Here is a 24,167-nt window from a genome sequence, read left to right as displayed (position 1 = left end):
GTTTTTTGCAAATTCCACCTCATGGAGTCCATCTTTCTACTTCAGAGAGACTGTGTACCTGCTATGTCAATGATCAATCTGAACTGCATGTTCAAATTCATAGCTGAAAACAAAAGCCCATTTATGGTTCCACTGACTTTGAAGCAACTTTTCAATGAGTAGGAACAAAATGACAGATCCTCAGAATTATTTGCAAAGTTTCCAACAGGTCAAGATACTAGAGTGGAACATTTTATTTCCACTCAGAATTGAAAAACAAAATCCTTAGTAACTTATCTTTCTTCCATGTCTCAACTGTAATGAACAATCTGCAGAAAAGTTAGGTAGAAGGCAAAAATGGAAGAGGGAGATGGAAAAATGGAGACATAGTAAATGTTCTAATTGTGTATATGCTGGTGATAGTATAGTCACTCAGTCAACAGTATAATGATAAAGAAGCACAAGATGATGGGAAAACTTAGAAGGTCTAGCAGCATCTGCGGAGACAGAAAGAGCATTGATATTTTGAGTCCAGCATCACTCTTCTTCAGAATTTAGCATATTGTTATTGATGTTGCCATTTCCCACTGCAAAGTGCAATAGGTGCTGACAAGCTACAGGTCCTGTTCTTGAAGTAAGTATTGGATCAAAAAGTAGGGCCATTTATATCAGTGTCAAGCACTGTATGTCAATCTGTTTTGCAAAGTTAATTGAGTAGGAATATGGGTGGCAGTTAACTATGCCAAGTAGCAGGAACAGGTAAAGCAAGGAGACAAAAGATTAGCGAAGCAGGAGAAAGTTTTTTTTAAGAAGTTCTGAATATTAAGTAATGGTTATGAGAGAAGATGAGTGACCACAGTGTACGGTGCAAAGTTAGAACTTCCCTTCATTATACTGTACTGTAAAGGATGAACTACTTAATAATTCAAGAGTGTGAATTCTGGGAGGACAATAAAAACAAGAAAACCCATACATATTTCTCCCCAACTTGGGTGAAGTCATTAACCTTTTCTAACATGATGCCATGATTTCAGAACTGCACAAGTTACATTTCCAAGGCATTCATGACACCTAGCATCAATGATCAGTGGTCCCTGTCTTTGATTTCTTTGAGAAAAGGGTTTTCAGTGAAATTCTGTGTTCATTATATCCACCCTGTGTCATGCTTTACTACCTCTTACAACAAATGCAGTATATGTAGTTGCAATTGTGTCCAAGTATGATGATTAAAATTCAGGAAGAGTTAAGTAAAGGGTTATTGGACTCAAAATATGACTCTGCTTTCTATCCCTAGATCTGCCACACCTGAGGTTTTCCAGCAATTTCTGTTTTCTGTGCATCTCTTACTTGTTTGTCATGTGTTTCTTATCAAGCAACAGACAGAAGCTTCACTGGCTTTTTAAAAACATTAAGCCTTTAGGTGGCTTAGCTGTTCGTGTCTGATTTACTCGAAAGCAATAAAATCAGTAAATACCTTTTTGGGCCAACAAACTTTAAAGGTTCTTTAAAAAGAGGCAATAGCAGTCAAATTTATTTCAAAAAGAAATTCTATGCATCCATTTCATGCATTATTAAAAAAAATGCTCAGAAGGATTAAATTGGGAACAAGTCCAATTTGACTACAAAAAAGCCCAAAGTACAGATGAAAATTTATCTCCAGGAAACTAAAAAGAGAAACAGTAACAGAGATAATGCTGTGATAATCCTATGATAGAGAGATCATCTAGTTCCGATCAAAATGTTCTGAAAAGAGCACAAAAAAAATCACTCAAATTTTAAGCAGTGATTTCAGTAACCCATCCATTGCATGTGATGTACACTGAAATATTAGGAGGAATTTGGAGAATACATTCAGACATGAAAACATACCTTAAAGTTTCTAAAACTGATAGTGGTTTTCATTAAAATTAGAGATGTCTCGTCAATCGAGATGTCTTGGTGGCACAGTGGTTAGCATTGTTGCCTCACAGCACCGGGAAGCCTCGGGTAACTGTCTGTGGGGAGTTTGTACATTCTCCCTGTGTCTGCGTGGGTTTCCTCCAGGTGCTCCGGTTTCCTCCCACAGTCCAAAGATGTGCAGGTCAGGTGAACTGGTCATGCTAAATTGCCCAGTGTTAAGTGCGTTAGTCAGAGGGAAATGGGTCTGAGTGGGTTTCCACACTGTAGGGAATTTAATCTAATCAATGCTTTAGGTATTTAATTGTACATATTGGACTAATTATTTAGTTCCTCATCCTTCCCCCTATTGTTTAGGACTCTATATCATTGCAATAAACTTTCAGTTTTGTACCTTTAAATGCATCTGTTGCACCAGGAGCACAGTTTTTATCAGGATGAAACTTTAATGCCAGCTTCCTGTAGGATCTTTTTAATTCTTCTTCATCTGCATTTCTGCTAAGTCCCAGAATTTCATAATAATTCTTACATCTTTTTATCCTGTAAAACATCAAAACAGCAATTAACTGATAGACTGTGATCTGGAATAGATTGATCTAGAGTAGATTCTCTTCTGGGAGAACAGCACAAAGATACATTTTAAATGCAGTTTTTTTTATGTCCATTTGTTTGCTGTATTCAGAGTCAACATTAAAATTCTCAGATCAGTCATGTCACAGCCAAAGATAAATTAAGCTAAGTACCAGGGAACTCCAATTTCATAAATCTTCCATATCTCCTGATCGAAAAATCAAATTACTGCTAGGATACAAACGAAACTTCAAAGTGCAATACTATATCAAGCAAAGTGCTTAAATATTCTAGTTAAGATCCATACATTCCATATAAATTCCACTGTTATAATTATGGCCTTTCAATGTAGAATATTATTTTTAAATATACACAGCCTTGATATTCTATTCATAATATTCAGAATAGGAAAGTTGGTGCCAAATCATAGCAACATTTGGATCAAGCATTTGATTTAAAATTCATTCTATTACAGTAAGCTGATGTAAGATTTACCACTCCTATTAACATATGCTGATTTCTAAACTACAATCTTATTTTGTAAATTCCACTTCAATTGCATTTCACTGTTATATTATACTGCTAAATAAACATTTTCTGCATGATAGAATCCAAAGTTCAATTACACTATTTTATTGGAAGAAAATATTGGATTTGCAGTCTTTTTTCCTCTCACATCAGCAGAACATTACAAAACACTCCACAGCTGTTGAATGATTTTGGAATATAAATCACTACTGTAATGAAGAAAAAAAAACAGTAGCCAGTCAATTTGCAGCTCGCAAAGTTTCACAATCAGTGATTTTGTTTGAGGGAATGGAATGCCACAGGAATGGAAAGAAGTGCAAGTTAAGAAAATGACGTTGAAGGGAGACTACATCATATGATTCTATTAAGCTTTTAAGTCAGTTCAGAACAATACTGGTTAAGACCTTGAAGGGCAGAAATTGGAAGGTAGCATGGTGAAATCAAAGGTGAAACAAGAAATTTATCTTCAATATAAAAGATATAAATCATGAATAGGAGTCAATAATAAATGAGATTTAAAAAGTTATATTACTGTCAAGGTTGGAGGCAGCTGAGAGTGTTCCAATTTTCTTACTCTCAAGACTTAGCTGCTTACAAATCAAAGACTGCTTTCTAATTTAGAGCTTTATATAAATTCACAAAGGAGATACAATCTTATAATACTCACAAAACCCCATTTATTTGGTATTTAGAAAATGTGACAGTTATTTCACCCCTTTTATTTCTGAAATCCCTAGCAACCCACTATCTGACATTCAATTTTGTCATTCTCAACTAACCTGACAATGTCTGCTTTTCAATTTGTCTATCTGTCAATCAGCATTGTCCCAGATCAGCACAGTTAAGTTGGAGAATTCTGTAGAATTGTGGCCACACATACTTGTCACTTTTCTGTGGAAAACTATTGGTATTTCAACACACCATCTTATTACGGTACTATGAATCAGTGTTAGAAGAACAACTAGAACAAACTAACAGCATTTATGCAAATACATAACAAGAGGCAGGTGAATTGTAAAAAAACAATGTTTCTGCTTTTAAAAGTACAATTGACCCTTAATTTGAGGTCTTTGTTTTCCTCAAAAATATCAGTCATTTCAATTAAGTGGTTTAAGTTACCACAGAAGTGTTTTTTTTTGAACATATTCAATCAAACAACAAATTTGAGCAATTGAGAGGGGGATAAGCAGCTTCTTGTACAACTTATCTAAACTTTATCAATACTGAATAAATGCATCTCTATAACTTAAGAGTTTGTGCAATATATTTAGTGCATTCTCACCTCTGTACACCCTCCAGCTGCTCTCGAGTGTAACTCTTGGCAGCTTCACCGATTCCTGTAGGTGCATTCACACACCTTTTCAATCTATTGGATTTGTGTGCAACGTTATTTGTATCCCGGTCACAGTTCCAGCCAGCTGAGTTTCCAGTTCTAACAATTAATTGGATTAGTGCTAAAATTAAAATAAAATAAGCACAGGAAAACAAAAAACAAAATCAACAAAACCTATTTTTTTAGAAATGTTGCATTTGAACCTTGAGAAACATATGATTTATAGATTTTAAAGAAGCACAATTTAAAATTTCTTTAAATAGCAAAGTCTTCACTTGTGATTGTGATTACCAGGTATTCATAATTCAAAATTTACCAAAATGTTTAAGAAAATTGTATTTCCAAATATTAATGTTTAAACCATAGCTGTTGATAGTAACTGCTGAAACAAGAGATAAACCCAAACTATATATGCTGAATAAAATAACATTGATTTGCATTTATTCAAAACTGACTGCAAATTGCCCAATAACTCCCAAAAAAGTGATCATGAAATTCTACAATACAAATGCCTTGCCTCAATCAAGTTGCATGTTACACGGTCTTTGAAATTCTGCCCATTAAAAAGATACAGTTCTACTGCAGGTTACAGGTACGCTGTATTAATGCAAATTGTCTGCCTTGCAAAATGAATGGTTAAAAACATTAGGTCCAGTTGTTAAAAGTCCAACAGCCAATAGAAAGGTTTAAACAGCTGGTGAGTCTGCTTCAGGACGTAGCTGAAGAGCTTCAGGGTAGAGGAGATGACTTGGGCGGGGGGATTCACACACACATGGGTGGGGGATAGGGAGGAGACAGAGAGACAGAGAGACAGAGAGACAGAGAGACAGAGAGACAGAGAGACAGAGAGACAGAGAGACAGAGAGACAGATCCTTGTACAGAGAGGAGGAGACCTTCTTTAAGGTAGGCATCCTTGGAAGAGGTTTCGCGGTAAGATTAAAATCAACTAGAAGAAAGTGAGAACTGCAGATGGTGGAGATCAGAGTCAGGTGTGGGGTGCTGGAAAAGCACAGAAGATCAGGCAACAAAGGAGCAGGAGAATTGACATTTCAAGTATGAGCCCTTCATCAGGAATGCTTTTCCAGCACCACACTCCCAAATCTGATCTCCACCATCTGCAGACCTCACTTTCTTCTAGCTTTAAGCAGCTGTTGAATGTTCAACTTGAGGCAATTGTAAAAGACAGTACTCCAAAAATGGCCTCACAAATGTCCTGTACAACCGCAACATGACATCCCAACTCCTATACTCAATTTTCTGACCAATTAAGGCAAACATCTACCTGCCACACCACTTTCAAGGGACTATGTATCAAATCTTTCGGTGTCTCTGCTTGACGATGTTCTCTAGTGCCTTACCATTAACTGTGTAAATCCTGCCCTGGTTGTCCTGTCAAAATGCAACACCTTGCATTTATCTAAATCAGAATCCCTCTCATCCTTCTAAATGCCATTGATTATAGTGCCAGAGTCCTCAAACGTTCTCATATGTTAAGCCTTTCATTCCTGGGACCATTCTGGTGAACCTCCAGGGCGAATACATTCTTCCAGAGGTACAAAATTGCTCACAATACTCAGTGTGGTCTGACCAAAGCCTTATTAGGCCTGAGAAATACATCCCTGCTTTCATATTCTAGTCCTCGAGATGAATGACAACATTGTATTTGCCTTCCTAACTACCGACTCAACCTATAAGTTTACCTTAGAGAAACCTGGACTGGGACTCTCAAGTCCCTTTGCACTTCAGATTTCTGAGTTTTCTCCCCATTTAAAAAATCGTCCATGCCTCTATTCTTCCTACCAAATTGCATGACCTCACACTTTCCCACACTGTATTTCATCTGCCACTTTGTGAAGTCTTCCAACCAGTTTAAACTCTTCTAACCTCTCTTCTTAAACAGAGGGGTTACATTAAGCAATTTTCCAATCCTCTGCGACCTTTCCTGACTCCAGGGCTACCTGAAAGACCACAACTAAAGCCTCCACTATCTCTTCAGATATGTCCTTTTGAACTCTAGGATGTAATCTTTGAAGAGAAAATGAGGTCTGCAGATGCTGGAGATCAGAGATGGAAATGTGTTGCTGGAGAAGCGCAGCAGGTCAGGCAGCATCTAGGGAACAGGAGAATCGACATTTCGGGCATTAGCCCTTCCTGAAGAAGGGCTAATGCCCGAAACGTCAATTCTCCTGTTCCCTAGATGCTGCCTGACCTGCTGCGCTTCTCCAGCAACACATTTCCAACTCTAGGATGTAGCCCATCTGGTCCAAGTGATTTATCCACTTTCCGACCTTTCAGTTTTTCCAACCACTGTACTCATTGTGTATAGCGTATCAACAGGCAGGGAAACAGGTTCTGAGTTTTGTGAAACAAGAGGTTCAGCTGAACATGCCTCAGATCAGATAAGAACTTACAGTTAACAATGGGGTGGTGGAGGCAAGGGAGATGGATTAACAAGGTGGAATAGCAGTCATTATGTAGAGCCATTTAACAATATTAGAAGCATTCAGTACGAAAGGCCAGTTAACAAGGTGAAAAGTATTTATTATGTGAAGTCAGTTATTCATTGCCTAACAACAGATGGCTTAACCCTCATTATTTACACTCACTGATTGTAACCCAGTCAATATGTATGTTGCCTTATCTGGATGCTCCTCACTGTAAGGTGACTATATAGTTCATTGAAAAACTGCTGTTCCAGAGACTATGAACTCATGTCTCTGTGCACATAGGCAATCGTTCCCTGTCCCTCCAGGGCCTGGAATAAAGATGAAGGAGGTTTTGGGGCATTTTGCTTTGACTGAGGTGGGGGGAGCAGGACGAAATTGGGATAGTACTCTGTCTTCCACTGTAAAGACTGACACAAAGTACTTATTCAACTCCTCAGCCATTTCTTTGTTCTCCAGTACTACTTCAGCATCATTTTTGTGATCCTATGTCCACTTTTGCCCTTTATGTATCTAAAGAAACTCTTTCAATCTCTTAACATTTCCAACTACCTTACCTTCATATTAATCATCTTCTTTACTTCTTTCTTCACTGTCCTGTTGGTCTTTGTAGGCTTCCCAATCTCCTTTGCCACATTATATGCTTGCTCTTTTGCTTTTATGCTGTCCCTGACTTTCTTGGTCAGCCATGGTTGCTTCATCCTCCTTTAGGTATGCTTTTGTCCCCCCCATTGGGATGAACTTTTGCTGTGGGTCACAAATTACTCTCAGAAACTCTTGCTATTGCTGTTCCACTGTCTTTCCTGCTCAGCTCCTCTCCCAATCATCGAGTCATAGAGGTGTTCAGTACGGAAACAGACCCTTTGGTCCAACTTGTACATGCTGACCAGATATCCCAACCTAATCTAGTCCCACCGGCCAGCACCCGGCCCAAATCCTTCCTATTCATATATCCACCCAGATGCTTACTAAATGTTGTAATTGTACACGTCTCCACCACTTCCTCTGGCAGCCCTTTCCACACACGCACCACCCTCTGCGTGAAAAAGTTGCCCCTTAGGTCTCTTTTATATCTTTCCCCTCACATCCACTGACCCATCTGATCAAGATCCCATTGTACTCTCTAGTAACCTTCTCTGCTGTCCAATACACCTACAATTTTGGACAGCATACCAAATGCCTTCTTCACTATCCTAACTATCTGCGACTCCACTTCCAAGGAACTATGAACCTGCACTCCAAGGTGTCTTTGTTCAGCAACACTCCCAAGGACCTTACCATTAAATCCTGCCTTGATTTGCCTTTCTAAACTGCAGCATCTCATATTTATCTAAATTAAATTCCATCTGCCTCTCTTTGGCCCATTATCTCATCTGATCAAGATTCCATTATATTCTGGGGGTAACCTTTGCTGTCCACTACATCTCCAATTTTGGTGTTATCTGCAAACTTATTAACCACACCTCTTTTATGAGAAACTGCCATTCTAGACAAGACCATTTATATGTCTTTTTGTGTCTGTGTTTAACAGTCCCAGAAATATTATCATCTGTATTTGAGGTTTATAACCTGTGGAATTGTTCTACTACGTCTTATGCTGAGTTGTAATTTGAACCCAGCCTTCTTTCAAGATCTCCATTTCCTTCCTCACCACAGCACTGTCAAAGTCCTTTAACCACTCCATGAGATTGGTTACCATTAGCCAGGAACGGAACTGAATCACATGTATAAAAATATGGGTAGAAGAGACTGTTCTAAGAGAATTCTGCAGCAGGTAACTGACTTTCTGCACCCCAAAGCTTCTGCATAGGAAGAGGGCACAAGTCAAGAGTGTGATGGAATGCTCTTCATTTGTCTGAATGTATGCAACTCCAACAATAATCAAGAAACTCACCATAATCCAGCAAGTGCTCTGCTGATCCATACCCTACACATTTACCTTACATTCTTTTAACAGTTACTCCCTCCAGCACTGACAGTGACAGCAGTATATACCATGTACATACCAGGTATTGCAGCAAATTACACACCTGTAACCTTCACTATCCAGAAGAACAAGGACAGCAAATGCATGTGGAACAGCACCTTCACTGATGCAGGGTCAAATTCTTAGAATGCCATTCTTCACAGCACTGTGTTTTATAACACCAAATGGACAACAGTAGTCCAAGACTGTTTTATTTTCCAACTGTATTATGTCCTTACAGGTAAAGGAGTCACAGGAGAACAAGGTGCTTTGAAGAACTGCACATTTGTAGGTAGCAACTGAACATGTTTTATACAAAAGGCTCTCTCACAACTCAAACTATTGGATGACCTGGCATCACAGTATAGATGGATATAAGCTGATTTTGTTTGTTAGCAAGTTCCATTATTAAATATGACTCTTTGACTCTATAACATGTGCAGACACAAAGAACACAGTGGCAGATGATTTTGAGAACAAAACACATCCCAGGAAGGCATAACCCTGGATAGCACCATAATTTGGCTTTTTGACATCTGAGGAAATGCAGGTCAATTAGTCACACTGATGGCAACAAACTCCTACTTTCCATTGTTGATGGTGGGAGATTCGGTATTGGTGATGCCCCTGGATGTCACATGGAGATGGTTTGAGCTGATGTTGGAGATGATCACTGCCTGACGATGGGCAAGTATTTAATGGGCACTGATCATTCCGCAGTCTGAATACTAGCCAAGTCTAGCTGCCTGCGTCGGAGCAACAGGAATATAACTGTTTACCACGAGGCTGATCCTTCCCCAAACATTAACCGTCCCATATGTCTCACTGCTCTCACCAATAGTTTGTGCACATTTACAGCTGCTCTCCCTGAGATCGGCATGCATCCTCTATACTCCAGCACTGAACGATCCTGTGTCTCAGCGGGGCCTGGGCTGAGGCCACGACAAACCCCTGCATTTCCCCAGGACGCTGTTACCTTTAGCTCGCTGGGTGGGATACCTTTGCTGTGCCCGGTACAGGTAGTGCAGGGCCTCCTGCCGCTCACCGCATTTTAAACAACGCTGCGCCGCTTCGACATAGCGCTCCGCCTCCTCCAGCCCAGCCTCCATTTCCCGAGGCCGCCGCCGCCGCGCGCTCCCTCGGTGATAACCGTACTCCACAGCGTCGCGACCCCGACGCGACCCGCCCACATACCCTCGCCCCGCCCCCGTTTACCATCCTCCTCCAATCGCCGCTCACCGCTGATAAATCCTACTCTCACCCCACCCCACCCCCTTCCTAATAGATCCCGCCCTCTCCGCCGTGGCCCGAGCCCTGTAGGCTCGAGGATCAGGTGCCAGTTGCGCGTGCGCGGCGGCCATGTTTGTTGGGGGCGCTAACCGGCGGAATATTGCACTTCCTTAGCAACGTGTTGCCAGCTCGTGGCCGCAAGTGAGGTAGGTCACCGGTTGTTCCGGAGCTGATCGGAGGCATCTTCATCATCGAGTACAAGGATGGTCGCGAAAACCTAGGTCAATGAGAACGGCGCCTTTTTGATCGCAGGGTAGCGAGGAAAAAACTCAAAAATGGACTGAGGAGTGGGCACTCGGCGGGAAGGATTAGGGAAAACCCAAAGGCGTTCTTCACGTACGTGAGGAATAAGAGAATAATCAGAGAGAGGGTAAGGCCAATCAAGGATAGTGGGGAGAACTTGTGCCTGCAGTCTGAATAGGTAGGGGAGGCCCTAAATGAGTGCTTTAGTATTCACTCGAGAGAAGGACCTTTGTTGACAGTGAGAACACCATGGACCAGGTTAATAGGCTTGAACAGATTGATATTTAGAAAGTGGATGTGCTGTAAATTCTGGGAAGCATCAAGATAGATAAGTCCCCAGGACTGGACCAGATATACCCGGTTACTATGGGAAGTGAGGAATGAGATTGCTGTGCCTCTGGCAATGATCTTGCACCCTCACTCTCCACCGGAGTAGAACTGGATGATTGGATGGAGATGAATGTTGTTCCTCTGTTCAAGAAAGTGAATAGGGAAATCCCGGGAATTACAATCTTACATCTGTGGTAAGCAAGGTACTGGAAAGAATTCTGCATAAGGGTTTATGACCATTTGGAAAACATAGTTTGATTAAAGATAGCATGGTCATTTTAAGGTGAGGGCAGGTCATGCCTCACAAGCCTTATTGAGTTCTTTGAGGATGTGATGAGACAAGTTGATGAAGGTCGAGCAATGGATGTGGTAAGACATTAAGAGCACCTGGCGCAAACCCACGCAGACATTGGGAGAATGTGCAAACTCCACACAGTCATCCGAGGCAGGGATCGAACCTGGGTCTCTGGAGCTGTGAGGCAGCAGTGCTAACCACTAAGCCAAGTGTTGGTGAGTGAGGTAGTTCCACTTGACTGGACATGATGGAACTGGCATTTTGATAGGGATAGTATAAGCAAGTTGGAGGTCTATTTAGTTCAATTGGCTGGACGATTGGATTGTAAAGCTGTATGATGCCAAAAGCATGTGTTCAATTCCCATCACCAGCTGAGGTTACCATGAAGGACCGTCCTTCTCAATTTCTCCTCTCGCTTGAATTATGGTGGTCCTCAGGTTAAATCACCAACAGTCTAATGAGAGAGCAGCCTTGTTGTCTGGTTAGACTGCAAGGGTCAAAGGCTGTAGTGAAAATATGAAAAGCAAGGAAGAATAGATATGAGTTTTTTTTCAAATTCAGTACCATTATGAATAACGTTTGGCCTCAATGCTAGTTACTGCCTGTTCACTATCTTCCTTAATTCCCTGAGAAACCAAAAACCTGTCTATTCCAGCCTTAAGTGTGGCAAATGTGACTCCAAGCAGTGTAGAGTTGTCCCCCCGATTCCCATTGAATCCAGTTTTACTCAAGCTCCTTGATGCCATACGCATGGGAAGTAAGAGAAAACTGTGAATTATAGACCAGCAATCTGACATCAGTGGTGCAAAAGATGCTAGAGTCCATTATCAAGGATTTTATAGCAGAGCAATTAGAAAACTACAGTAGAATCAGAAAGAGTCAGCATGAATTTACAAAAGGGAAATCAAGCTCATGGCAGCCAGCGGGAAGAGTGTGACCAGACAGCCCTGGTGGGAGAAGGTAGTCTGGGGGGGCTAATGCGAGAGTACAAGCAGGCAGCCAATGATTTGAATAGGAGCAGGGTTGAAACTTTATTGCTGGAACAGCACAGCAGGTCAGGCAGCATCCAGGGAACAGGAGACTCGACGTTTCGGGCACAGGCCCTTCTTCAGGAACCATTCCTGAAGAAGGGCCTGTGCCCGAAACGTCGAATCTCCTGTTCCCTGGATGCTGCCTGACCTGCTGTGCTGTTCCAGCAATAAAGTTTCAACTTTGATCTCCAGCATCTGCAGACCTCACTTTCTCCTCATTTGAATAGGAGCAGGCAACCCAAGTGGCCAGCAGCAAGAATAGGAGCAAGCAGTCCAGGGTAGACAGCAGTTAGCAGGAACACGCTGCAAAGCATTGATATCTATCATCCCGGGACTGTCTTTTGCACTGGTTTACTAGGCTCCCACATTGTTGAGAATGGGGTAACTCCTCTAGTGAGTTGTTTAGTGCTTAGATTATCTATCACTAGCTCTTTATGTTGTTCAGCATGCAAACCATTCTGTTTCGTACCATTGTTGAAAAGTGTGGTGCTGGAAAAGCACAGCTGGTCAGACAGCATCAGGATGAAGAGCTTATGTTCGAAACGTCGTCTCTCCTGCACCTCTGATGCTGTCTGACCAGCTGTGCTTTTCCAGCACCACACTTTTCAACATTGATTTCGAGCTTCTGCAGTCCTCACTTTCTCCTCTATTTTGTACAATCACCAAGTTGACAACTCATTTTCAGTTATGACTTGTTCTGGTGTTGGCATGCCCTCCTGCACTCTTCATTGAACCAGGGTTGATTCCTCTGGCCTAATGATAATGGTAGAGTTGGGGATATGTTGGACCACAAGTTTGCAAATTGTTATGGAGCATGATTCTACCTGTGCTGATGGACTACAATGGATGCCCAGTTTTGAATTACTAGATAGGTTTGAAATCTTCCCATTCACTACAATAACCATGCCACATAGCACAACTATAGTGTATTTTCAGTGTGAAGTCAGGATTGTCTCCACAAGGACTGTGTGATGGTCATTCTTATTGATACATATCCCCTACATTTACATTGAAAAGGTTAATATATATACAACCTGTATTTGTATAGACAATCGTCAATAATGATCCTTTGTTTCCTGCTACAGTCAATTTTGTGTACAGCTTGCTACATTCCCCAGGATCCAGGGGCTTTGACATTTTTAATCAATCTCCCCTATTGGACCTTTTCTAAAAGAAAACTAGCTAAAATCCATGTAAATCACTTCAAGTACACTATCCTATGAATTATCCTTTTTATTTGCTCAGTCAATTAGGTTAGTCAGGCACAGTGTTCCCTTGGCAAAGACACACTGTTCTCAATTAATCCCTGTTTTTATAAGCAACTGTTTATTCCAATAACTTGCCCAGTACTGACATTAAACAGACTAGCCTGTAATTATTATTTGGTCCTTACCTTGCTCTTTCTTTTTTAAAGGTACAACAGTGCAGTTTTTCAGGGGGAAAAAGTGAGGACAGCAGATGCTGGAAACCAGGGTCGAGATTAGAGTGGTGCTGAAAAAGCACAGTAGGTCAGACAGCATCCGAAGAGCAGGAAAATCGACGTTTTGGGCAAAAGCCCTTCATCAAGAATGGAGACAGGGAGCCTCCAGGGTGGAGAGATAAATTGGGTGGGGGGAGGGGGGCGTGCTGGGGAGAAGGTAGCAAAGAGTACAATAGGTGAATGGGGATGGAGGTGATAGGTCAGAGGAGAGGATAGGTGGGAAGGGAGATTGGCAGGGACAGTGCTGAGCTGGTGCTTTTCCAGCACCACTCTAATCTAGTGCAGTTTTTCAGTCCCACAACACAACACCTATATCCAGTGAGATTGGAAAAATAATGATTGGACCTTCCACTATTTCCTCCTTAGCTTTTTTGCATTTCATCCAACCCTGAAAATTTATGCACTTTTGTGGATGCTAGTATCATTAATCCCTCCACTCTTTCTGCTTATAAAATCTGAAATTTCACATTCTATCTCTGTATTTACAATGTCTGCATCACCATGAAGACATGCAAAGAATTCTTGAACAACTTTTATCTGTGTCAAAAAGATCCTCAATTATTTTCTGTTCTCAGTGGATTGAAATCACATCTTTGGATACTCCTTGATTTTAATTTACAATATTCTTAAATGCCATCTGTTTGCTTTCCTAATTTTCTGTTCTTCATGTGCCATACTCTTTTCAGCTTTCTTTTGCAAAATTTTTGTGTTGGACACAAGCTTTCCTTTTCTGCTTTACCATAAGCTACAAACTCCTTCATGATCAAGAATCTCTAGATTTTACAATTCCATCCTTTTTCTTTGTAGGAACATATTTAGTCTAAGCCACTTGGTTCTCCCCATTGAATACTCTTTGACTGCTTGAGACTGAAATAGCTTTTTATTGCATTTTCATTAAATTACTCCAAATTTACTTACCAACACTCATTTTCATTAGTATTTACAAATTGAATGATTAAACTCTCCACTTATTAAATTTTCAGGGTTAGATACCTGGAAAAATATGGTCAACTTTTATGTAAAGTACAGATACAGTGTCTAATGTCCAGTAATGCAAATTGGGCATTTATTCTTTCAGTGCTGCTCATGCAAATGCAGGAATGAAGAAACCACACTTGAGCTATTGTGGAAGAGCGGAATCAGTGAGAGTTGTGAATAGCAGATCTGACTCCATTGCAGTACTTTAGGACCTGCTTCCCTGGTCCTCCCTGTTGTCCAGATACACAGCTATTCTCCAGATACACAGATTCCACTGACAAGAACAATCCAATTGCAACATTCCCAGCTGCTTTCAAGGGAGAGTATCAGAAATTAATCATTTCTGCCTGTCCCATTTCCCATTTCAATTTTTAAAACTTTGTATTTCTGCTCATAACATGCACTCCCCATCCTGTGATCCACAGCAAAGTCATTTTTTATGACATCAATGTGCTTAGGAGCACGTTGGATCCAAAATTTGGGAAAATCCAAATATTGTATGCTGTGGTCCTGAGGATACTAAATTTGGGACACCATATCTGTACAAAAAAAAATGTTTTCTTAGGCCAGAAATCATAGGATTGACTTTTATGGGATTAAGGTTTACAAATTTTTGTGATAATTACTGCAAAGAGATTCTGAAACTTAATATAGCCATACTTTCAGTTGGATCAAGGCCTCTGATGCGATGCCCTCTAACAGTAGTACACATGGTTATGATCAAGGCCTGCCAGTTGAGACACTCAGAAGCTGTAGTTCTGTGCCAAAATATAGCTCTGCACAAGTTATAATAGGTGTGACCTCTGAAAGCAATGATGTGTTTTGACACGGGGTAAACCCTCCTACTTAATGTAAAACCAGCAACACTGAAAAGATTTATCTCATGCAATAATCTGTCAAAATCGAGTGGCCAAGAACTACTTTAAGAAATAAAGTCGTTAATTTTTACTTTAAGTATAACAGAGAATAATTAACTAACCACTATTTACAATTTCTTTCTCTAACCTATCTTTTAGCTTCCTTCTATAATACTAGTCCGATTAAAATTCCCAATTAAAATTTACATTACAACACTTCTTATCTCAAAACCAGGCAGCTGTAGGTTCTTGTCTTCGGATCTTCCTGTGTCTTTTTTCCTTGTTAGGAATTTCTGCATTACAGGTTATTGATCAAAAAGGTACTTTTAAGAGAGAACTATTTTCAAACAGTCTGTTCACATGCTGGGCCGCGGCAGTTCTCCTCTCAACTGTTAAATTTTCACCGGTTTTATACTCCAGAGCATCAGATTGTGTCATTGGCTTTTAAGATTGCCAATATACTCAATTAAAACTTGATTAGAGTTTATTATATTTTGGATATAATTTAAACTGATTGGCTGAATTCAAATTTGTTTTTGTCTCCAAGCAACGAGCTAATCGAGTGGTTCGACCCAGTGTTGCATTGTTACCATTAATGAGTACTCTTGGTGCTGGATCCGGTATACTCTCTCAAAGGTATATCCACATCTTCATAACAATGTATAACTACAGAAATAGAAATTCTTAAAATTAATTTAGGTGAGAAGATTTAATCACGCAAACAGGTATCAGACATTTGTGTTCCTTAGTACCATTGCGCAAGTGAGTTAAATGAATCAACTTCTGTACCTTAAAGCTTCCACAGCTTCTTAATTTTTTAAAATGTGAAATCACTTATTTCTGTAAACCTCTTAATGAAATTAAGAAACAAAAATATAGTTTTTGATGTCCTGAAAATATGGCAAATCTTTCTGTAATACTAAGATTTTCCTGTAGAAGGTGCTAAATCATAGATCTTATTACATTACTGAACATAAAAATACAAAACAGAGAAAACTGAGAAAACTTTTTAATAATAGCCATAAAAAAGGGGTTAGAAATTATGCAATATTTCAGTGATGTTTGCATGCAATACAATTAAATAATTATCATATTATTTCATCAAATTTAATTGTGATCTAATGCATAGTCGTCTATTTTTCCTGATTATTGTATCCTTACATTAGTATTAAATGAATCACATTAGAAAATCTCATGTATGACTTGGTGTGGAGCTAATTTCTTAAGTTGATGCAATGTTGTCAAAATCTTAGTTAAGAAATATGTCATAATACAAAAAATATAATGCTTTTCCCATTCAGGTTTTGCTTCTCTATTGTTTCTCCCAATCTGCCTATTCTGCTATTGAAGTAACCATGATAGATATATAAATAGTAAACTTGGGTGACTGCCTCTCCACCCCTTCCCCCAGTGTCCACTTCTGTCTTGCGCACACAATTTCTGGTCCTCACAAACAGTATCTCCATTTCATTCAGCAGCTTCTCCAAATGATTTAAATTGGGGGAGCAAGCTGTGCATGGTCATGGTGTGAATCCTACCTTCCTGTTTCACTCTGGCATAGAAGGCTTATGGTATAACCACATAATCATGAGCAGTAACAGTAAGTGGTGAGGGGTAGGAGGCCACATAGCAGGGTAGCTGGACCAGTTGAACACACCCTCTTTGGAGGAAAGGGTGTCTTTGGAGGAAGGAGACCCAATGAAGAGAAGGATCACATAGACCAGGATTTCCTCAACTACATGTAGTTTTATATATTTCTGTGAAACTTAAGTTTGTAGCTAATCTCTGATCATTAATAAATTCCTCATTCACTCTCCAGTGTTACGACAATCGTCTGAGCAATTGGCTGTGTATGCTATACCAATAGAAAGCATAATATATGGGAATAAAGTAACATTTGTTCCAGAAAATAAAATTGAAATTGAAGGTAGGCCTGGTAATTACAGACCAGTAGTTTAAGCTTAGTGCTGGGGAAATTTCTGGAAACAATTATTTGGTAAAGAATTAATGGACATACGGAAAACATGTAGATGGATTCAGAGAGTCAGCATAGATTTAAGGGAAAATTTGTCTAATTTGCTTGAGTTTCTTGAAGAGAGGGTTGACTCAAACAAGACAATGATGTACATATGGATTTCCAAAAGGCATTTAATACAATACCACTTATAAGAAAATTTATAGTTCATAGAATAAAAGGGACTGTAGCAACATGAATAGAAACTTGCCTGGGTGATCAAAAACAGAGTAATAGTTAAGACAGTGTTTGCTGACATCCACAACTGCACACCAATCTAGAAACACGAATGCGCATGATTTCAAACCCAGTTTGTCATCATGTAGAATTTACATATGGCATCACACATAAAGGCCACACTGCGCATGCACAGAAGCATGTGATTTTTTCCAATGGCATTCACCGGTGGGGTGTGAGGAAGTGGGACAGGATGAGACTGAGGATGTAGGAGTGAGTGCGGAAGCAGGATGGGAAGATGGAGGATGCAGAATGCAGGGTAGTGAGTACAGGGGTTGGGGCGGCAGTGAGTACACAGAACAGAGGGTAGTGAAGATGTGAAGGACACCTTACACTGATGGACAAGAGTGGGGGTAGGAATGAGGGTGTCAGATGTGAAACAGGGTGGGGGGAGCGGCAGTGAGAACTCAGGGTGTGGGTGGAGAATAGTGAAGATGGAGGTGAGGAAGGAAGTGAGGATATGGGACAGAAAGAGGATGGAAACAGAGGGGGGAGTGGGGATGAGGAAAGAATGGGAGAGTGAGGGCACCGTAACTGGGGAGGCCCCCTCAAGTTTGGACCAAGCTAAACCCCTTCAAACATATCAAGGAAGTAGCCTAGACCCTAACTTTTATCTTTCTGAAAGGCAAGTGTAAGGCATTGTGTTCCTGATGTAATTCAATTGGTTATACTACTCCGCTTTAAGCAAAGTACATTTTATTCTTTCCCTGCATTTAAAATACAAATGAAAGAAGAGTTGGTATAGCTTAATTTATTGGAAAACTAAAAATAATAGATTAATAATAGAATAATATAGTAACATCCCATATACACACCATTTGGTAAAGGCAAATTCAATTAAATAGATTGTCTTGCATACAATTTTTCTCCAGTCCAGGAAGAAAGAATATCAAGAAAGCATTCTGGCAGAGAGCAAGAATACTCGTGTTTTGCTGTAGCAGAGAGAGATGTATGGCAGCTTCAAAACCCCAACAACTACTGAAAGCTAAAACAAAACCCTGGTACTGTAGGAATCTGATTTCACCCATTCTTGCTGCTTCTAGTGTACCAACTTTTTTAAAAAAGCCCGAAGACCTCTCAAGCTGTTTACTTTATTGGGATGGAGGAGACAGCTTGTTACTATGACTCAAAACCTCTCTTCAAAAAAAAAAATCACCTCTTAAAGCAACCCTACCTCTTTTAGGTCCCTCTGTGTACATCCTCACTTTTCCTGAATTCCTCTGCCTGACACCTTCCCCCACTTTCCTCTCTCCTGATCCTCTGCTTCCTTCTTTCCTCCCATCCACCATTCACCCCTCCACTCTCTCCCCTCTTCCCCACCTCTTGCCCTTTCCCTCACCTCACATCCTTCTCTCCCTCCCCTCAATCCCATTTCTCAAAACCGTTTAAACGCATACACACTTAAACCAGCAGTGCATTAGCAAATCACAGCCACAGTTAACATGTACAGTATTTTTCAGACAAGAGGAAGTTTTGTAGTTGAGTTCTTCAGAGTTAATGTTGCTTTTCCTGATGGATATAAATGACCTAGATCATGCTGAACTGAGGATAACTTAAGTTTGGAGACAACAGAATATTTTCAACAGAGATGGAAGTAAAAAACTTCTAAATCACATTAACAAGTGGGTGAATAGGTGGTAGGTAATGATCATTGTGGGGAAATTATTACTATTACAGAGTCATACAGAACAGAAACAGACCCTTCAGTCCAGTTCATCTGTGCTGACCAGACATCCCAATCTGACCCAGTCCCACTTGGCAGCTTTTAGCACATATCCCTCTAAGTCCTTCCTATTCATATGGCTATCCAGTTGCCTTTTAAATGTTGTAATTGTACACACCACCATCACTTCCTCTGGCAGCTCCCTCCATAAATGCACCACCCATTGCATTGAAAAATTATCCCTCAGGTCCTTTTTAAATATTTCCCCTCCACACCTTAAATCTTTGCCTTCCAATTTTGGACTTCCCACCCTAGAAAAAGAGACCTTGGCTATGTAAAGTGGTACACTTTGATGCAACAAATACGAAGAGACAGTGTAAGGTCTAATATTCCACAGGTTTTGCAGGAGCAGAGAAACCTGAGTGTATGAGTGCACAGATCATTGAATGTGGCAGGTTGGGTTGTCAGAGCTGTTTACAAACATCCATACAGTATTCTATGCTTCATAGTTAGGGACAGAGTATAAGAGGGAAGCAATGCCGCCTAAATGGGACACTGGTTAGACTTAAGCCATAGTCTACAGTTGTGTCTGTCAGACTATAGGAAAGATGTGAATGCATTTTAAAGATCACAGAAAATTACAAGAATGTTTCAAAGAATGATAAACTTTGGTTGTGAGGATAGACGAGAGATGTTGGGACAATTTTATTTGAAGAGGAGAAGGTTTTGGGAAGATTAGATGGAACTTCTCAATCACAAGGAGTCTGGACAGCATTGGTAGGAAGAATGTGTTCTTGCTCAAATACAGATTAAGAATTAGAGGGCATTAATTTGAAATATTTTGCAAAAACAGCAACTGAGAAATTGGAAAAAAAAACTTTGTCATACAATATACAGTTTGATTTGGAATGCACTGCCTGCAAGTATACTGGGGTCAGTTCAATTAAGGCATTCAAGAGAGCATTGTTTCAGTTTAAATATCCAATGTGCAAGGCTATGGGAAAAGGCAAGTGTTTGGCATTAAGTTAAATTGATCAGAGAGTTGATGCTGCCATGATGGGCTGAATGACCTCTTGCACTGTATAATTCTGTGAAGAACTAAAAGCAGGAAATGCTAGAAATAGTCAGCAGTTCAAGTTTAAATGGTTCTACAAATAATGATGTAACAATCTGCTACTAAACTTCTCAGTTTGCACCTCTTCAGTTTAGTCTGTTCACTTTTTATGGTGTGTTTCTGAAGGTTATTGGGCCCATACTGACATAGTGTTCTGGAATGTAATACATAGAGTTATAGAGATGTACATGCTTAAAATGCCTTTCTCATCAGAAATGACTGTTAAATCTTTTGTTTAATTGGGTGATACTTGTCCAAGTTCTGAGGCACTGTAGCTTAAATATTAACTCCCAGTGTGAGTGACAAAGGACCTAACATTTGATTCGGTGGAAGATTTCCCTAACATGCCATTCACATGCCCTCTGCCTTTTTTTTTTAAACAGCACCCGATATCGTGATATCCAAGTGTTCTGTTGTGGAAAGGCAGACTACCAAATTATTGTGGGTGCAATTGAAGCTCAATTTGTAAAATTCAGCGCTGCTGAATGTTTTCCACGGATTGAGAATTGGGAGAATAAAAAGGTGTCTCTCTTACCCATAATGTCAGGATAGTTGAACTTCCCTGTTTATTTAGCTGTATCAAATTTCCCTACTGTCCTCCCCCCACCCCCACGTCATAATGTCTGATCTCTTCTTTCTCTTCTCCTACCTCAAAATAACCACAATGACTGTACTCAACTTCTGATCGCAAGCAGCCCATTTTCAATTGCCTCTCTACCCTCTCCGTCACCCTCCCAGCCCAAATACCACTCCACCACCCATCAAGGCCTTTTTCTCTGCTAATAAGTTTCAATTATTTCTTCACAGTTGATCCTACTATGATAGTTCTGTAGTTATACATTACCCATTTCCATTCTTCATGGAATAATACTTACGAATTTCCAATCATGCTTTGAAGCTCAACCACTGATCAATCTATTGAATCAAATTTATGTGAAGGAGAATGGCAACAGGAAACCAAGGTTTAAAAAAAAGTCACGTCATAATACCATCTCTTTTTCTATAATAATCTTTTCGAAACTACGAATAGTTCTAACCAAACATGTCAATAAGGCAATTTAGCAACATTGATCAGAAAGGTTGATTCCCTTCACATATTTTTTAAAAAACTAAATTTGTGCATCAACACATTTCAACCATCAGTCTTTCACTGCCTTCTTCCTTACGGTTGCAGATTCTAATATGTAATATCATCTAAGAAATTATTTGAGAAATGCAGCATATTGTTATTTGTAACTGAGTGAAACTGCTCCACCTGAGTACAAACCTACAAAGTTGCAACATAAAGATAATTCTTAAAAAATGTTAAACATAATTACATTCTGGTGATTAGTCTGTGCATTTATAAATGGGATGAAACCTCTCCAAGTCAACTGATGAAGGATTTGATTCTTAACGATCCTCATCCTTCTTCAGATGGGTTCTTGTAAACATTACCAAAGATTGAAACTATTTTTAGAGTCATATTTAGATTATGATTAACAACGCTCTTAACAATTTTGTCATATTTTAAGATATAATGAATTTCTTGTAATCACTGCCAGATAATCATTGTTCTTTCTGTCTAAGAAACAAATTTGTTTGATAACATATAAACTCAATTATCGTTGAACTTTGCATTTCACACTCATAGGGAGCTTTAAGTTTTTTTTGTGAGTAGTCACTGTTTTAGCAGTAGCTGTTGGCTAATTTGCACAAGCAAGCACCCCGCAAACAGTATCTAACTAAGTGCATTGCATACCTACCAAATTAGTAAAATGGGAACTATCATTGCTTTGTAATTATAAAAATTCCATGTTGAAACTCTCTATTTAACTTTCACATCATTTTGGATATAACTTAAAAAGTGGACATACATCTACTTTGGGAAATGCATGATTTTTTGATAATCATACACAGGAATTTACACCTCTCATATACTTTATGTCAAATTAGTAGTGTTTAGAATGGAAATTACAGCTTTCATTTGTATAAAATGGAAGTTGGGCAACTATTAAGCTACAAGAAAGGGCAATTGTCAATTGATCAGCTTCCTGTTTAACACAGATTTTCTTTGACCTTAAAGGATTTTTATGTTATTATGAGGGCTATAGTGAATCTATTCAACCAATGTACATCTAATTTTTTTTATTAATAGTTATTCCATTAGGTTAATCTGTGAATAATTGTGTGATTGTGGGTAAGTTTTAGAGATGGACAATGGAAATTGTATGTGCCAAGAAAAATGACACAGAATTTAACTTTGTACTTATATAAATTGTTATCTGAACAATTAGGCAATTAACCAAAGCAAAAGGCTGCTTTCAGACAAATGTTGAATACATCTTGTTTGATTCTGATGCTTGTCCTATAAAGTTAAGCCGATGCAAAAATACTTCGGAGACATATGGACTACATTTCTCCGAAATAGCTCATCGGCCCTGATCAGCTGATTGCATCCTAGTGGCTTGTGGGATTGTTTACTACATATTTTCCAGTCTGTGAAAAGAGAAGCTGAATACAGATTAGATGAAGATTTATCCTGCTTTTGGCTTTGTTCAGTATTGCAATGCCTGCCAGACCCATGAGATCTGATGTGGTTTCACTGTACCAATCAGCAAGATAGCCTCTAAACACTTATTCCTTTTGAGGATTATTTTAGCCATGGTTTGTTCAATATGTGGGAAGGTAAAAATACCATTTTTTTAATGCTGGATCAATGGCTTTGCTGAAGATGGTATTACAATTATAAAACAAAAGTGTGAATCATAAAATCATGAAATAAAAGCCACATTTATATTATAATGTCCAGTGTTTGAATAGATTTGTTAATATTTGCAGAACAGTTTATGAATTATAATGGTTAATTGTATAATTGTAATTTTTAATTGATCACTGGAATGATTTATGATCCACTTTTTATGAAAGTGGCTTTATTATAATGTATTACAGTAATGACAAAAGATTTCCAAATGGCTCTTCAGAAACAAATAAAAATGCTTGACAGTTCACAATTATTGTCTACTTTAGAAGTTTGAAAAGGCTTGCATACATTATAATATTCTTTTGTAGCTCAATGAATCCTAACGATTCATCTTGCAAAAATGTGTTATATAAAGATGTTTATACTAAGATGAATTACATAACAAAATTAAGGGACATCTCTAAAGAAGTTTTATTTCTCTGTTATTGCATTTTATAAGAGAAAATGCCTCAGCTTCAGAGTTAGTGACACACTCTCAAAAGCCCAGAGAATAGATGTTAAAATACAAAGTATCCATTTGATGGCAAAATATACGTTGTCAACTCCCTAAAAGGCTGAAACACAAACAAAGTCCTGGAGAAACTTAAGCAGGTTTGGTAGTATTGGTCGAGAGAGAAGCAGAGTTAAATTAGTTTATCAGTAAGTTCTGATGAATCATCACAGGACTTTAAATATTATCTCTGCTTCTCTTTGTACAGATTCAAGGAACTATGAACCTGCACTCCAAGGTCTCTTTGTTCAGCAACACTCCCTAGGATCTTACCATTAAGTGTATAAGTCCTGCTCTGATTTGCTTTTCCAAAATACAACACCTTGCATTTATCTAAATTAAAGTCCACCTGCCACTCCGCAGCCCATTGGCCCATCTAATCAAAACCCATTGTACTCTGAGGTAACCTTCTTCGCTGTTCACTACACCTCCAATTTTGGTGTCATCTGCAAACTTACTAACTGTATCTGCTATGTTCACATCTAAATCATTTATATAAATGACAAAAAGTAGTGGACCCAGCACCAATCCTTTTGGCACTCCACTGGTCACAGGCCTCCAGTCTGAAAAGGCAACCCTCCACCACCATCCTCTGTCTTCTACCTTTGAGCCAATTCTGTATCCAAATGGCTAGTACACCCCGTATTCCATGAGATCTAACCTCGCTAACCAGTCTCCCATGAAG

General features: G+C 39.3%; 1 protein-coding gene and 1 long non-coding RNA gene across 4 annotated transcripts in view; one reads left to right on the top strand and one right to left on the bottom strand.

The window, feature by feature from the left end:
* The window catches only part of dnajc18 (DnaJ (Hsp40) homolog, subfamily C, member 18), a 40,698-nt gene extending 30,801 nt beyond the window's left edge, over positions 1-9,897 (bottom strand). Inside the window, exons 1-3 of one of the 3 annotated variants that reach the window (XM_043703703.1) lie at positions 9,694-9,897; positions 4,256-4,427; positions 2,270-2,415 (exon numbers count right to left, since the gene is read on the bottom strand). In XM_043703703.1, coding sequence (XP_043559638.1) covers positions 2,270-2,415; positions 4,256-4,427; positions 9,694-9,826 — 451 coding nt within the window. In that variant the 5' untranslated portion in view covers positions 9,827-9,897. Of the gene's footprint in view, positions 1-2,269; positions 2,416-4,255; positions 4,428-9,552; positions 9,617-9,693 lie in introns of those variants that run through there. The other 2 variants (XM_043703705.1, XM_043703704.1) reach the window with 2 other exon arrangements.
* Positions 9,898-10,082: 185 nt separating this feature from the next.
* The window catches only part of LOC122556678, a 56,271-nt gene continuing 42,186 nt past the window's right edge, over positions 10,083-24,167 (top strand). The window contains exons 1-2 of the long non-coding RNA XR_006313607.1: positions 10,083-10,153; positions 15,769-15,857. This is a non-coding gene — a long non-coding RNA (uncharacterized LOC122556678). The remainder of the gene's footprint in view (positions 10,154-15,768; positions 15,858-24,167) is intronic.

Source organism: Chiloscyllium plagiosum, chromosome 14 (assembly GCF_004010195.1).
Source record: "Chiloscyllium plagiosum isolate BGI_BamShark_2017 chromosome 14, ASM401019v2, whole genome shotgun sequence".
Classification (NCBI taxonomy): domain Eukaryota; kingdom Metazoa; phylum Chordata; class Chondrichthyes; order Orectolobiformes; family Hemiscylliidae; genus Chiloscyllium; species Chiloscyllium plagiosum.
Note: the sequence above shows the minus strand (reverse complement) of the source record. Positions and strands in the feature narration are given on the sequence as shown.